The 17243-nt window shown below is 40.4% G+C and overlaps 1 protein-coding gene across 1 annotated transcript in view; it reads left to right on the top strand.

Annotated features, from left to right (window-relative positions):
• flt3 (fms related receptor tyrosine kinase 3) overlaps positions 1-15713 on the top strand; it is a 63882-nt gene extending 48169 nt beyond the window's left edge. Inside the window, exons 12-19 of the mRNA XM_041198675.1 lie at positions 720-830; positions 930-1083; positions 2863-2927; positions 3902-4023; positions 4111-4233; positions 14346-14457; positions 14547-14646; positions 15533-15713. Of these exons, the coding sequence (XP_041054609.1) occupies positions 720-830; positions 930-1083; positions 2863-2927; positions 3902-4023; positions 4111-4233; positions 14346-14457; positions 14547-14646; positions 15533-15713 (968 nt within the window). The remainder of the gene's footprint in view (positions 1-719; positions 831-929; positions 1084-2862; positions 2928-3901; positions 4024-4110; positions 4234-14345; positions 14458-14546; positions 14647-15532) is intronic.
• The last annotated feature ends 1530 nt before the right edge of the window (positions 15714-17243 follow it).

Below are 17243 nucleotides of genomic sequence, written 5' to 3' on the forward strand. Positions count from 1 at the left end.
GTCAAGTAGGATACTAAACTGGAGAAGGCAAAGACCATTGAGGTGTTCAGATAACTATGAGGGTAAAATTAAAGGCAACTAGAAATTGTGATTTCAAATGTGTCTTATTCCTTATTCGTTTAAAGGTATAGTAAGAGTTAAATGTACACAATTTGTTTAATAATAAAGATAGCTAGCAATGTAATATATCATGTCTATTAATTTAGTATATTTGTTTAAAAAGTACAATTTTTATAAAAAGCCAGTTAAAATGATGATGTACATTATCAAGTTCAAATGTCATCATTGCAGTTTGAGAATTTGAAGTCAGTTTCAAAAACATGCAAATAAAAATCTATATCATTAAAGCAATCAAGAAGCTGTTGGATTGTTCTAAAAATCCAACTGGCATATTAATGTCCTTTAGAGAAAGGAAACTGCCATCCTTACCTAGTCTGATCTATATGCAACTTCAATCCTACATCACCATGATTGACTCTTAACTGCCCTCCAAAGCGGTCCAGCAAGGTACTCAGTTACCATCACTTCCTTTGGGCAAATAACGATGGCAAATAGACGATGATCTTTCCAGCAACACCTATATTGCAAGAATGAATTCTAAAACTTAAACTGATTGCACAAATATTTCAGCAAGTTAACAATATCAAACCGTGTCTTGAATAATAATTTAAATTAAATCTATATGAACTCATAAGTATCTTTTATTATCCACTTAAAAGAAAAATATGAACCTTCTGAAAAAGATGCCTTAATGTCTGAACTGAAAATGATGATTCACATGGGGCGCCATGAAAACATTGTGAACCTTTTAGGAGCTTGTACTATTTCTGGTAAGAAACTATGTCCTAAACCTTTGTTTACATATCTTCATAGTTAAATTATGCTATTTACATTTGCTTACTCAACGTTTTAATTATGTGCTATTTTAGGTCCAGTATACTTAATCTTTGAATATTGTTGCTATGGAGATCTTCTTAATTACTTAAGAAATAACAGGGAGAAATTTCATAAGACATTGACAGATGTCTTTGCACACAACAACTTCAGCTTCTATCATAATCTCTACAATGATGAACAATGCAGGTAAAATATATTTTTACCAAATTTACTGCTGGTCAGTATTATTATTTTCCAGTCCTTATGACTTTTATCATGTTTGTTATCAACAAATGTAAGCACATAATGATAGGAATGTTTTAATTTCAATTTCTAAATTCAGTGAGAAATACTATCAGGTCACCAAAGTAATCAAATTGATTCAAATTTGCCTTGGATTCTTATTCAATAATATTTTGCAAGTGTTACCATGGCTCAATGTTAACCCTTGTTTAAGTCGCAAGATCATATGTTCAACTTTCATTTTCACACTAGCATGACATTTCAGGCTGAGAGGGTGCTGCATTGTCAGTGATGGTACCTTTCTGTCTGTTCAGATGAATGTAAAGGGCCCTATACCCCTAATCAATACAGCTTAGTGTCTACAATTATCCTTTAGCTAATACCACCAAGGCAGATTGACTGGTTATTCATATCTTTATTTGTGGGATTTTGCTGTGTGCAAATAGGCTGCTGCATTTGCCTACAGCACGCTATTCAAAAGTAATTTATTGACTATGAAGCACTTTGACATACTCTCAGAATATGAAACGCATTATATAAATTTAAGATCTATCTTTCAGTTATCAGCAAATGTATTGTGTATTTGCTGAAAATCGTTCAGTTGTGATTCATAGAAGTTTTGCAAAACATTTAGAAATTATAGTAAAATGGAATAATAATGGCCATGAAAAGAATATCTTTCTATAATTAGTGAAGCTGAAAGAATGATTTAATATTTGTTATTTCAATCAAATTGCATAATCTATGCCAAGGAATGTATTTTTTCCAAACCATGCCCTCATTCTGGACATACAGAAGATGATTTTCGTATCCGCCTTGCCCCAGCATAAGCTGGACAGTGTGCATTTTGCACAGACCCAACTTGAACCTAGTTGAACCAACACACACATTTTTGGTTTAGCACTTTTAAATATATTGAATGAACACCATCAGGACTACTATCTGGGAACTGGTGCTCACAGGAAATTGGGGGAGGTCAGTTGTGCTCTGCTGCAGGCCTGTAGCAGTGGAATTCCCAGTAATGTTTGGCATGATGTCTGCTGTTTGAAGCATTCCCTTAATGGACTTCAAGACAGACATCCAGTGCATGGAATCCTGGAAAATGTCATGTAGGCATCATGATGTTGCTCACTTATTATATATCCTAGCAGATGCATGTTAAGTGCAAAAAGGATAGAAACTTTGATGTTATGGGTCTGCTCCTTTCCTTTTCCACCAATTTTCTCTCTTCCACCTCTCTCCTTGACACGTTCACTCAATTTATTATCCCAGTCTCCCTGTTGGGCCTTAATCAACTACCAATTATTCACACATGAGCCTACATTGAGTGTCAGTGGGCAATTACATCACAGAGGTATCACAGTCAGCTGATAATGTTCTCTCTCAATGCCTATTCACACACACTTCCAGCAAGGTTTTCTGGTTGGCGATCAGGAATGGGAACCCTGACTTATTTTCTCCTCTATGTCCAGAGTCACTGAGGATAATTATAGTGTCACAATTACTGCCTCTTCTGTACAACTCAGCCACTTAATGCCTTAACTAGTCAATGAAACATGAGAACATTTAAATCAGTATCATACAAGATCATCCTTATTTTCAGATTTACTACGCAATTGTGAATTAATTACAAGCAATAATAAAGGTTTATGTTGTTACCTGATAAAAATATTTATAAGGAGAAGCTTTTTAAGTGGGAATCAAACCTATTATATTAGTATCTTTGTTCTCTGTTTTGCACAGCTACAAAGCTAGAAATTTTCTGCAAAATGAATCTTATGTACCAATGAATAGAGAGCCCGATGCTGGTATGTTATCACAAAGGAGTGATTGTCATTTACTATTCTGCGAGTGTGAACTAACATGCCCATTAAATGGAGGTAAGAAGTTTTGTATACAGGAAAATGAGTGCCTACAAAATAAATATCAACCCTTTGAAATTTTTTAATTGTTAGTGTAAATTTTCTGGGGCAAATGAAATATATTCTACTTGTGACTCAATACTCAGGAAGTAACCACAGATTCTTTATTATTGTAAGTATAAATATTAAGAAATAGAGCATATGTGATTGGAAACTTTATGGTAACTGATCTGTTGTTCATTTGAGCGTAAGGGGTAAAAACCATAGACAAGGTCAGTGCTCTGTGTGCTGTAAATGTAACTAGCTCATTATGGCATATCATGCAGTTCAGGAGGGAGTGACCAGTATTGCTCAATGTATATGTCTGATGTTATATCTATATACCATATATATTGAATTGCAATTCAATTATATCAACTGACAAGAGAGAAGCATTATATCAGGCTGATTCTTCCATGGCTGAGAAGTAGGAAGATGCACTGATATGTGAATCAAGCTCCCAAAAGTCGTGCAGAGAACTAAAGAGTATTTGGTGTAAAACAGTGACATATGCAGGTTACTTCCTGAGTATAGTGTCACAAGTAGACTATATTTAATTTGCCCCAAAAAATTTACACTAACATTGAAAACATTTCAAAAGGTTGATATTTATTTTGTAGATACTCTTTTTTTTAAACCAAATTTGCAAACTCAGTCATCTAACTCTAGTTCAAGTGTAAGGTCAAAAGCCAATAATCTAAAACTGAGTAATGCTCAAACTTTATTTATTCTACAGTACATAGCTATGGCAATTAACACTGTTGATCTAAAGATTCCAATAAAATATAAAGTGCAGATTATTATCTACAGAGGAACATATAAGAGATTCCATGAATGCCAGATACTTGCAATTACTCAGTCATTTTTGGACCTTTCTATAGAAATTAACTATCAGAATGCCAGGAGATACGAAGATGAAGATTTACATGTTCTTACATTTGAAGATCTTCTCAGCTTTTCATATCAAGTTGCCAAAGGGATGGAATTCCTCACTTCACGAAGTGTAAGCTTACTTATAAAGCCTTTGGGTCAAATATTCAAAGTTGCAGCTTTGTATTACCAAAGTAAGTTAATCATTGATCTTTGTTAGTGTATTCACAGAGATCTGGCAGCTAGGAATGTGTTAGTGACACATGGGAAAGTAGCAAAAATATGTGACTTTGGATTGGCCAGGGACATCATGCAAGACTCTAACTACGTTGTCAGAGGCAATGTAAGTCGTGTATATGTTCCTTTTGTCATCTCCTCATGGATCTATCCACACATACTGTGAGTAATTTTAACATTCAGTGTCGGTGTGGATGATAGCAGATCAGCCATCCATTATACAACACTCGCAATTCTCATTTCTATTTTATGGCAATGAAGAAGAAAATCAGGAGAAGTGTTTAACTGTGACTAATCAGCTATTGTCTGTTTTAAACAATTGTCAAAAGTTAAAATTATCTGCACTCTCTTCTATAAACGGTTGCTGGATAGCAATCAGAAGTAGGATTCCTAATTTTCCACTCCCTAACCCAACAGTAACATGTAATCATGTCACTGCGCCCGCTAAGATTATCTAACTCAGTACAGACTTTTGACCTTTCTGATTTGCCCAGCTATTGACCGGTAAGATTACTGGATATATCAGGGCAAATAAATGTTTTTTATTGAACTTTTTAAAAAATTTGCACAAATGTTGGTAATCAGAAATAAAACCAAAACTGCTGGAAATATATGACAGCTTTATTAGTGTTAGTAAATGGAAATGCAGGTTAATATTGCTAATTTGATCCTTTATCAAGTTCTCAAAGAAATAAATAATATGCTCTTCAAGGCATCAGAGCTGAGGGAAGGACCTGTGGTTGCCTTGAACACAGTTTATTTTTATACTCGTAGACGTGTGATGTTAACCTGTGCGACTTTTCTGCCCTATGGCCTTTGCATGTTTCTCACATTTTGTCTCTCTGACATGTCTGTTTCCTTCTCTTTCCCTTTGTTCATCTTTTTCTTTCCTCTCTACCTGATCTTTCAATCTCTGTGTATCCTCATAGTTTATCTGTTTTAGCTTCTCACTGTTTCCGATATTGTTGTTCCCTGTTCTCCTCTTTCTTTACATTGATCTCTCTCTCTCTTATCCATGTAGCTGCTTATAACTCTCTAAAATCTCTTTCACTGATTTGTCTCCCCCTTGATGTACTACACTCACCTCTCAACATCTTTAAATGAGTTCTTGCCATTTAGGTGCACATATAATAAGAGCAGATGATTTATCAGAGGATCCAAAGTTTATTCCTCAGCTAACACATCTCATTTATCAATTTATCTCATTGATATCTGTGGCTGTGCTCAAATTGGCCACTGTGTTTCCTTACATTACAACAGTGATAGCACTTCAAAGGTGTTTCACTGGCCATGATGTGCTTTGGGACATCCTGAATATGTGAAAGGCACTTTGTGAATGTATGTTCCTCACTGTCCACCATATCTCTGATATCATTCTCTGTTCTCTATTGTATGCCTTTCTTTGCCATTTCGCTTTGTTTAAATTTCCCTCTGCCCTGTCTGTGATGTATTTTACCAATCTCCCATAATGCTTTACAATCATGTTACTTTTTCTTCCCCATCTCTCCCTTGCATATTGCTCTCCCATCTTTCTACATCCCAATCTTTCCTCCACCTGTCCCATGTTTCCCTTTCTATGATCTTTCCCTGTCTCTCGCTTTGAAAATTTCTTCCCTTTTTATCTCTCCTCAATCTCCCCCAAATCTCTCTAGCCTTGGTATCACTTTGTATTTCTTCCTCAAGGTTGCCTCCTATCTGGTCCAAAATGTCTCTAATAAATGCAAGGCTTGGCATAAGTGAAGGAGTGGGGTCTTGAAGTGGTGCTGGGGCAGAATGTGGCAGAATTTTTTCTGAGCAAATCATGATGGGATTTGGGCAGCTGATTGGGCAGAGTGCGGGATCCAGGAGCAGGACTCAAGAAGCTAAAATGAAAATAAGTCATTGCGGATCAAGCCAACAGGAGCCAAAAGCGTCTCAGATTAATGGCTGACCCAGCAGGACAGAGGGCACTAGGGAAGCAGTGCTTAAATGACCAAACGACAAACTAGCACAAAATATTATTAATGGCTTAGAAGTGAAACCTTAAAGAAATTTTATTAAACTAAAAACTTTAAATCAATTTTCCTGAAAAATCTGGTGAGAAAACAAAATGCCACATGAACTTTAGCAACCTGTGAAATTGTCACTTGTGGTGGGAGGACAGAATAACAGGTATTATAGTGGTAATTATTTAGAATGTTAGAAAAGGGCATTATCTCCGAGTGTTAGTTATAATAGTGCACTTTAGGCACAAGCTTACTACATGTCACAAAAGCAGAACTTAATCATGACAACTGTTAATGAGTGTGAAAAATAGAAAGCCTTAAGAATTTTAATATCCTATTTGACCGACTGTGCACATGGGAAGTGAAGACTTTTCAGTTGAAAGGTGGGGTCAGAGGACAGGAGAACTGGACATAATTCGGTCTCTATTTTCAAAGTATTACATTCTGTTATTTATGGTGTAGTAAGAAAGATACCAGCGTAGTTATTCTTATACCTATTTATCGCAAACACTTTTCTAAATCACATGGGCCAATATATATAAATGACTTAGATGAGGAAAGTGAATGTACCATCACCAAGGGAAAAATTCTCCCCCCATCGTTGGGGGAGGTGCGGGAGCATGTGCAGGGGGTTGTGCCTCCGATCGGCACCCTGATTGCAGGCGCGCTGCCAATTAAGGCCCGCCCAGTGTGATGTCCGCCAGGAAGTGCTAGGCGCTGCCTGTGTGGACGGGCGGGGGCGGGGGGATTCCCTGAGTTGGGGGTGCACTCTTTTGCGCATGCACACAAAAAAGCGCACAGATCTCCCTGAGGCTAAGTGCTGCCTCAGGGAGGTCTGCTCAGAATTAAAATTTTTAATAGAAATGATACAAAAATTTCCCTGACAATTCCCCTCATGTGACACTGTCACATGAGTTGGGACATGTCCATAACTTTTATTGAAAGATTTGATAAAAATTTAAATACCTTCATGAAACCTCATCCCAGTTGGATGGGCAGGTCCATTAATTACCTTAATTAGTTTTTCAATGGCCTCAATAAGCCATTGACAGGTCGGCGGGCGCACAGCTGACTTGGTTCGCCCCCACCGACCTGAAAATGGAAATGACGCAGGTTGACGTTGGGAGTTCCACCCGACGTCACCCTGTGTCATTTTACGCATCGGTGAACGGGCCCCGCCCCCGCTCGCTGACTGGAAGATCCTGCCCCAAGTTTGCGGATAACACAAAAATAGGCGGGAAGGCAAGTAGTGAGGATGACAAAAGGAGTCTACAGAGGGATATAGACAGGTTAAGTGAGTGGGCAAAAATTTGGCAGGTGGAGTATAATGTGGGAAAATGTGAGGTTATGCATTTGGCAGCAAGAATAGAGGAGCTGAATATTATTTAAGTGGAAAAAGACTGCAGAAAGCTACAGCACAAAGGGATTTGGGAGTACTCGCACATGAATCCCAAAAAGTTAACATACAAGTTCAACACGTAATAGGGAAGGCAAATGAAATGTTGGCCTTTATTCCAAAGGGAATGGAGTATAAAAATAGGAAAATCTTGTTAAAACTATACAAGGCACTGGTTAGACCACACTAAGAATATTGTGAACAGTTTTGATCTCCTTATCTAAGGAAAGATATATTGGCTTTGGAGGCAGTCCGGAGAAGGTTCACTAAGTAGATCCCGGGTATGGAGGGATTTTCTTAGGAGGAGAGGTTGAGTAGGTTGGGCCTGTACTCATTGGAATTCAGAAGAATGAGAGGCGACCTTATTGAAGCATATAAGATTCTTAGGGGGCTTGAGAAGGTAAATGCTGAGAGGTTGTTTTCCCTTGTGGGAGAGTCTAGGATCAGAGGGTATAACCTCAGAGTAAGGGGTTGCCCATTTAAGACAGAAATGAGGAGGAATTTCTTCTCTCAGAGGGTTGTGAATCTGTGGAATTCTTTATTGCAAAGGGCTGTAGAGGCTGGGTCGTTAAGTCTATTCAAGGTTGAGACAGACAGATTTTTAATCAGTCAAGGGTTATGGGGAAAAGGTAGGAAAGTGGAGTTGAAGATTATCAGAGCAGCCATGATCTCATTGAATGGCAGAGCAGAATCGATGGGCTGAAGGGCCTACTTCTGCTCCTACATCTTATGGTCTTATCTTATATTCTTATGGGCCAGGATTTTACGGCCCTGTCACAGCATGTCTCTCGCCCCAACGGATGCGGTGAGCCGTTCAGTTCAGTAGGACGGTAATATCCCATCGGGTGGGAGGGGCTGTTAAATCCTGGCCATAGTTTCAAACTTTATCAACAGAAAAGCCACATAGCACTGAATTTTATGTCCCCATTGTGGCAGAGGTGGGGTCGTAAAATCACTGAATTTTAACTGCACAGAAGGAGCATTATGACCTAGTGCCATTGCCCTGCCTTTTCCCTGTACCCCTGCACATTGTTTCTATTCAAATAATAATCTAATACACTCTTGAATGCCTCAATTGAACCTGCCTCCACCACACTTCCAGGCAGTGCATTGCAGACCCGAACCACTAGTCATCTGAAAAAAGTTTTTCCTGTGTCACATTTGCTTATTTTGCAAATAACTTTAAATCTGTGCCCTCTCGTTCTTGATCCTTTTACGAGCAGGAACAACTTCTCCCTGACTACTCTGAGCAGCCCCCTCATGATTTGGAACATCTCTATCAAATGTCCTCTCAGCCTTCTCTCTCCAAGGAGAACAGTCCCAACCTCTCCAATTTCTCCTCGTAACTGAATTTTCTCATCCCTGGAACCATTCTTGTAAACCTCTCCTGCACTCTCTCCAACATGTTCACATCCTTCCTTTAATATGATGCCCAGAACTGTACACAATACTCCAGCTGAGGTCTAATGAGGGTCTTATATAAATTCAGCATAACCTCCTTGCTCTTGTAGTCTACGCCCCTATTAATAAAGCCCAGGATACTATATGCCTTATTAACTGCTCTCTCCACCTGTCCTGCCACCTTCAATAACCTAAGCACATATACACCCAGGTTTTTCTGCTTCTGCACTCTCTTCAAAATTTCATCCCTTATTTTATATTGTCTGTCCACGTTCTTCCTACCAAAATGCATCACTTCACACTTCTCTGCATTGAACATCATCTGCTACCTATCTGCCCACTCTACCAACTTGTCTATGTCCTATTGAAGTTCTACACTGTCCTCTTTGCAGTTTACAACACTCCCAAGCTTCATATCATTCGCAAGCTTTGAAATTGTCCCCTGCGCACCAAGATCTATATCATTTAAATATATCAGGAAACGCAAGAGTCCCAATACTGCGGAACTCCACTACAAACCTTCCTCCAGCCCGAAAAATATCCATTGACCATTACTCTCTGCTTCCTATTTTTCAGCCAATTTTGTATCCATGTTGCTACTGTCCCTTTTATTCCATGAGCAATAACTTTTCTCACAAGTCTGTTGTATGGCACTGTGACATATGCCTTTTGAAAGTCCACCTACACCACATCAACAGCATTACCCTCATCAGCCTTTTCTGTACCTCTTCAAAAAATTCCAGCAAGTTAGTTAAACATGATTTCCCCTTTAGAAATCCATTCTGGCTCTTCCTTATCAACCCATATTTTTCCATGTGACTACTAATTCTATCCCAAATAGTTGTTTCTAGGATCTTGCCCACCACTGAAGTTAAACTGACTGGTCTGTAATCGCTAGGCTTATCCTTGCAAGCTTTTTTGAACAAGGGTATAAGGTTTGTAATTCTCCAGTCCTCTGGCACCATCCCTGAGTCTAGGGAAGACTGAAAGATTATGGCCAGTGCCCCTGCAATTTCTACTCTCACTTCCTTCAATATCCTTGGATGCATTTCATCCTTGTCAACTTTAAGTACAAATAGTCTATTCAATACTTCCTCCTTATCAATTTTGAATCCTTCTAGTGACAGAGTTTCCTTGTCTGTCACCATGGCCTGGGTCACATCTACCTCCTTGGTAAAGATAGATGCAAAGTATTCATTTAATACCTCAGCCATGGCCCCTTTGTCCATGTGTAAATTCCCTTTAACGTCCCTAATTGGCCCTATTCCTCCTTTTACCACCTTTCTATTATATATATGCCTATAGAAGACTTTGGGATTCCCCTTTATGTTGGCTGCCAGTTTTTTCTCATAATCCTTCTTCGATTCTCTAATATGCTTTTTCACCTTCCCTCTGAACCTTCTGTATTCCTCTTGGTTCTCAATTGTATTTTCTACCTGACACCTGTTATAAGCACACTTCTTTTTTATCTTAATTTCTATCTCTTTTTTCATCCAAGGAGGTCTGGATTTGTTTGCCCTTGACTGTGCCCAAACTAATTCTCTTTTGAAGGTAGCCTATTGTTCAGCTACAGTTTTTCCTGCCAATCTCTCGTTCCAGTCTATCTGGCCCAGCTCTGTTCTTGCCCCATCGAAGTTGGCTCTCATCCAGTTAATTATTCTTACTATGGATTGCCTATCGTCCATTTCTATCAATATCCTAAAACGTATAATACAATGATCATTGTCTCCTAAATGTTCCCCCACTGACAAATGTGATGAGTCATTCAAAAGTCCATTGACTTCGGCAGGACTGTAAAATTCCGCCCATTGAATTTGTAAAGATGAGTTTGGCAAATCAACTTGCAGACGTGAAAACACCCTATACTTCCAGAAAGTCTAGGAATCCCTGGGTTACTAAACTCATAAATAACGTTCAGGAAAGCATGACACATTCCCTGCATTGTCTTGTTTGATACTGAGAAATACTGCAATACTGAGAAAAATAGTGAGTAGTTTCTATTCTGTTAATCTATTACTTTCAGTGACGTAGTACATTGGTTTACCAATACAGAAGTGTGACACAAACATGCATTAACAGTTTTTCATATGGGGAATTCCAGACTTTTGCCAGGATATATGAAGAAAGATTTAAACAGACCTATGATTTTTCCCCACAGGAGAAAATATTAATTCCTTGGCTACTCCCAAAGATCTGACAACTAATTGCAGAACAGTAGTGAGAGATGCATTTGTGTTTATATGTTTGTGTATCCAGGATGAGGAAAGAGCATGAGACCCATCTCTCCTATCCACCAGCAGATTTCACTCCATGCACCATTAATCCCACCTCTGGGGAAAAACCAAAACATAGCCAGCTAAAATGGGATATATCTGACAAACATTTCTTTCTGATCTCAGGTTAATCAGAAAAGTCTCAGGAGACCTTAGACCCACAAATGTTATCCAGAAATATTTTACTCTTATTATCTATATGATGCAATGATCTTGCTTTACATACATCTAACACCTTCATGAAAGCCAGCAAGGAATATATCTTCACTTACTCCTCTGGAATTCTGCTTCATAGCTCCAGCATCCTCGAGATAAAATAAAACTTCCAGGTATCCGACTTCAGTTTCCCCTTCCACAGTTTGTATAGGTGGCCGATACTTTAGCAGACCTCACCGCATTAAATGCGCTATCATTTTTAATGATTGTCATGCTTTTTAACAGTCCTGAAAACTTGAATCAAATCTTCCTCTCAGTTTCCATCTCTCCAGGAAGTACAAACATGGGGCAGAATTTTTAGCTCAGTGGATGGGTAGGTACGCGCCTGACCTGATCGGACGCGAACTAGCACGAGATGATGTTGGGCAAGTGTCCTGATATCACCGCGTGCTTGTGCGATATTTTGGCCAGCGAGCGGGCACAAAATTCAGAAGCGCATCTGCCGACAATTAAGAGGCCAATTAAAGGTGTATTGTCTCTGATTTTTCATGGTCCTTCAACCTTACGGTTGGCAGATGGGCGAATTGACTGGGTGGACTTTGCATTTTTCATGAAACCTCATCCAAGGGCGGGATGAGGTTTCCGTTATTAAATAAAAGCAAAATCTATGAATAGCATTTTTATCATGTATATGTTCAGGTGACTGATTGTGATGCTTGCACATCTTTGTCCTGATTTTAAAAACTTTATTTAATGCTTTTCAGGTCTTCAGCTCCCTGAGGCAGCTCTCTGCCTTCAAGGAGCTCTCTCGCAGCGCTCACCCACACTTGCGCTGACGCCAGCACCCGCCCCCACCCCGGCAGCACCGAGCTTCTCAGCATGCGTTTCACCATTAATTGGTCAGCCAGCGTAAAATTGTGGTCAGGGGCTGATCGTGGTCGGTGGTCCGTTCCCTGGCCATTCCCAAGCCTGCCAATTGCGCCCGCCGATCTAAAAATTCTGCCCATGGTGTTAATTTTCATAGGTTAACATTCTCAGCCCAGGATTCATCCACATTGTCCTTCTCTACTGCAGAGGTGGTTTACCAAAGTCTGATATAGCCCTGTTATTGTGCCAATATATTGGCCTGTAACTCCCGAGCTCCCCAGTGTTGCATTTGGGGGTTATCCCAAAGATGCATTGGGGAATCCCTCTGGGAAGTTCCCAAGTAAGGGTTTGCACAGCAATAGCCCAGAGGTGCACACTTCCTCTGGACAATTGTGCTGTGCTGGGAGCCATCCGGAAATGTGGTTTAAATTGTAAACCTGGTCCCGCTGAGGTTATACCAATAGTTACCCAGAAAAAGTTAGAAGAATTAAAACCTCTTCTAACTTCTGAGTAACTATTGTAAAGATCCAGACTGACCCCATGGGACTCCCCCACACCCCCGCCATTCCCTCAGGGGACTCCCTCCACCCCACCCCACCCCAAACTCCAAAATCCCGGACCTCCGAATCCCACCCACCCACTCTGGACCTCAGGACCTCCCCACACAAACACCCCCGACCTTGGAATCCCCCTCCACCTCTCTTAATCCTCCCTGGACTGTGGCCCCCTTCACCCCATCCCCCAACCTCCAACACCCACGAACTCTGACTCCTACCCACACCCTCTGGACCTCAGACCCCCCTCCCCCCCAAAAGAACCCCCCCGGATCTCTGACTGAACTCCACCCCTGATCTTGGACCACCCTCAACCTTGGATCCCCTTGGATACCTCCATCCCCTGACCTTGGACTCTGCCAAACCCAGACCCTCCCATAGACCTTGGATCCCCCAACCCCTCGCCACCCCTAGACCTCAGACACCCCCTCAATCTCAGACCTTCCCCCAACCTCCAACAACCCCCCGACCTTGGACCCACCCCAGCCTCAGAACCCCCCCCACCGCCCCTAATCTCGGTCCCTCTCACCCACCCCAACCTCGCAACACCCCACGTCTCCCAACCTCCAACACTCCCACCCCCCACCCCCAACGCCTCCAACTCCCCATCCAACCCTGACACACCTCACTCCCCATGGACTTCCAACCCCCCACTTCGAACCTCCGACTGCATCCCCCACCGGATTTCTCATCCCTCCCCTGGACTTCCGAATCTCCCATCCCCAGACCTCCGACTGCACCCCACCCGTCTGACTCCCCTCCAGGCCTCCGACCGACTCTACCCTCCCCACCACGCCCACCCCTACCCCCCCGGACACCCCAAATCCTACCCACTTACCTTAGACACATACCTTACTCTGGCCTATCAATTTCCCTGACCCTTTAAACTTATCTGCTTTACGGCAGCAAGTGCTGTAAAAAAGGGGGTGTGGCCTCCTTGAATCCACTGGATCTAGACTTTGCTGTGGCCTGTGAGGAGTCTTTTGATGCAGGCCCCAAGCAGCTCCGGCAAAGGAAGTGGAATGGGGGGCCAAGGGGTTGAATGAGGGGTTGTAACTTGGCATAGAATGCACGAGGAAGACATTTTAAAAGGTCTCCTCATGCAAACTAGGGTTCATGACTCCTCTAAAGGTCCACAATTTTCATGGAGTTGGGCCAGGGTTTTAAAGAGTTGGGGTTCACGTCCACTCAGGAGTGAACCACGACTCTTTAAAAACCTGGCCCGATGACATGAAAATAGTGGAAATGTAGCACATGCCTATCCCTGCAATGCAGCCGGCCAGCTCGGGAGTGTTGAATGCAGACTTTTGACAGGAACCAACCTGCAACCTTTGAAGACACTCCCGAAAATCAGACAGCCCGGGAATGAGTTCAGGAATCCCAGAATCGGGACCAGCCCACCATTTTTAAATGGTTCCCGAGTCATCCCGACACAGGCCATTGACTTTGTTGTGCTTCCCATTTGCAGCCACAGAAAACTTTCACTATAGTGACCCTCTCATTATACTGAGAAGAAGTAATTTAGAGTAGCCTATATATAAGTAACACATTTCAATTGTTAACTTCTGTTTCCCAATAAAATTTAGGCACGACTGCCTGTCAAGTGGATGGCACCTGAAAGCTTGTTTGAAGGCAGTTATACAACTCGTAGTGATGTCTGGTCATATGGAATCTTATTATGGGAAATATTTTCACTTGGTAATTGTTAATTTTTCATAATTCAGATATTGTCCCATGAATTCTACTCAGTTGCATTGCCTAATGTCATATTTTCAATACCTGCTCAGGTGTCAATCCATATCCTGGAATTCAAGTAGATGCAAATTTCTACAAGCTAATTCAGAGTGGGTTTAAGATGGATCAGCCATTTTATGCTACTGAAGAAATGTAAGTTTCCTTACTTTCAATGTTACATAAGAATTTAAAACTAAAGGGAAAGAAAAGAAAGCTGAAGTTGAAATCTTGAGCCAGTTTTACTCTGTGGATGTACTCCGCACCTGCTTTTAGCGTTATCTTCTGAAGAAAATAAGAAAAAAAATTGAATATTTAAAGTCACCTGGCACACTATATGTCCCATGGACTGGTAGGAGGACATGAATTCATACTTTGATTCTGGCATGTTGTCAATCTCATGGCGTGATGCAAAATGGAAACTGGTTCTTACTGGGAGGAGGACATTTTGGAGGTTGAGCTGTCCGACCAACTCTAGTGACTGATTAACAGCTGTAGTGGTGGAAGCCTTTGACTTGATTGTCTGTCTGTGGTGACTTTAAAGTGACTGTTCAGCTGAGTTGGGGTCATGTGATGTGTTTAATCAATGTGAGGTTAGCACAGGAGAATAAATTCGAGAGAGGGCTTTCCTAGGAAAATTGGCTGTATGAGGGGCTGGCTGGATATGAGCAGCCACAGAAGCTGTCATGTAAATAAAGTTTGTTTTGTTTGACTAAGAAGCCTCCCAGAGCGTGTTTCTACACTGCCCATCCTCTTGGTTGGCGTCTGATGTAAGTTGCAGGAGCAATCTACAAAATGTAAAAAAATTACTTTGAAATGAAGAAATATTGTATTGTAATCTCTGCTGTTGACACTTTAGATTTTACCTTGACCATTAATTTGCTCTTCAATAGATGTCACTCACAGGCAGCAATGTACAATCATTTTCAAACTAGCATCTGGAACTTGTATATATTGTTAAAAACATTCAATGCAGTTCTATTATTTCTGTGAAGTGTATTACTGTTCCTATTTCCTAACATGCATTTCCATATTTTCTTAGATACAGTGTGATACAATCCTGCTGGGCTCTTGATCCAGGAAAAAGACTTGCATTTTCAGACCTAGTTTCTATTTTTGAAAAGCAGCTTGCAGATGCTGAAGTAGCTGTAAGTGAACATAGTCTTACAGGAAGAACTGATAGCAGCATAATTACAGTACTTGATATGAAGGCTTTTGTCTAGGGATGGAAGACTTATCTAAACAGCATTCTTTATATCCTTGAGACATCTGAAAGCAGCTCCACAATCAATGGGTGTCTTATTGAGTATAGTCCCTGTTATATAGCCAAACATGGCAACCAATTTGTGCACAGTAAGGTCTCACATTAAATAAGATAAGTCATCAGTTAATCTGTTTTTAGTTATATTAGTTGAGGGATAAACATTAACCAGGACACCAGGAGAACTTGACTGTAGTTTTTTTCAAATAATGCCACGAGCAAAGGCAGAAAGGGGAACCCTACAACAATGTGATACTCCCTTAATCCTTTACTGAAATGTCAGTCTAGACCATCTGCTCAAATCTCGCAGTGGTACTTGAACACATAAATTTCTGACTCTGGTGCAAAGGTGACAATATTGGGTCTGGATCCAGAAACTTACTTTTATTAAACTGCCATGATTACCTACCAAATTGATTTGTCATTACCTTGTTTGATTAATTCAGTTTGAACTGGTAGTTTCTACAGCAGGCAATTTATGCACACCAAACTCTCTCAAACGGTATTGTGAAAATGATCAGATAATCTGCTTTTTGTGATGATTGACCAGGACACCAGGCATAACTCCTGCACTCTTCTTTGAATTAGTGCCATGGGATTATTGGTGTCTACTTGAGGGAGCAAACAGGGCCTCAGTTTAACATCTCATCTGAAAGACGGCAAGCGGTGTAGCACTTTCTCAGTACTGCACAAAGGTGTCAGCCTGAATTTTGGCCTCAAGTCTCTGGAGTGGGACTTGAATCTATAAATGTCTGTCTAAGGGGCAAGAGACAGAGGAAACTAAGCCACTGCTGTCACTTCATAGCTGCTGCATTATCCTATTATTATTTGTTCTAGTTTACACTTCTGCAAGAGGGACAATTTTTTCAAAAATCATAATAAAAAGATAGAGATAATGAACCTGCTTTATAAAACGGATGATGTAGCTGCAAACAGCTATCTAATTTACATTGTGAGTACAGAGTTAGTGGGCAGTATGAAATGTTGGCATCTTGCAGTTTTATAAAAATCCTTAGTGAGATTCATTCCTACATATGACAGATCTATTGAAAATATGCTTTTTTACTAATTCATTGTTTTATTTTGTTTTTATTTAGCTTTATCATAACAAAAATGTGTGCAAATACAATTCAAACTATAAAAACCTAAGTATTAGTTCTTAGGAGTGTACCAACTGCCACATCATCACTGGAGGAAATTATTCTAAGGAATGAAGATGTGCAAATGTAATTTTTCTGCTGTATTGATCATTGAGACAAAGGTGGTTTCACTGGACCCTGAATACTTTCTTTCCACCACTAAGCTAATCAATGACTGTCTAAGCTGCTAACATATAAAAGGTTGCAATTATTGAAACAGTTTGATTTTTCTTCTGTTGTAGTTCAGTCGTTGCTGGAAGGCTAGACTGTCATCAATTTACATTTTCTCCTTTGTATTGTACAGATTATTCAAAAATGGAGATTAAAACTATATGGAAATTAAGCCATTTACA

The sequence above is a fragment of the Carcharodon carcharias genome, chromosome 11, assembly GCF_017639515.1.
Source record: "Carcharodon carcharias isolate sCarCar2 chromosome 11, sCarCar2.pri, whole genome shotgun sequence".
Taxonomy (NCBI): Eukaryota; Metazoa; Chordata; class Chondrichthyes; order Lamniformes; family Lamnidae; genus Carcharodon; species Carcharodon carcharias.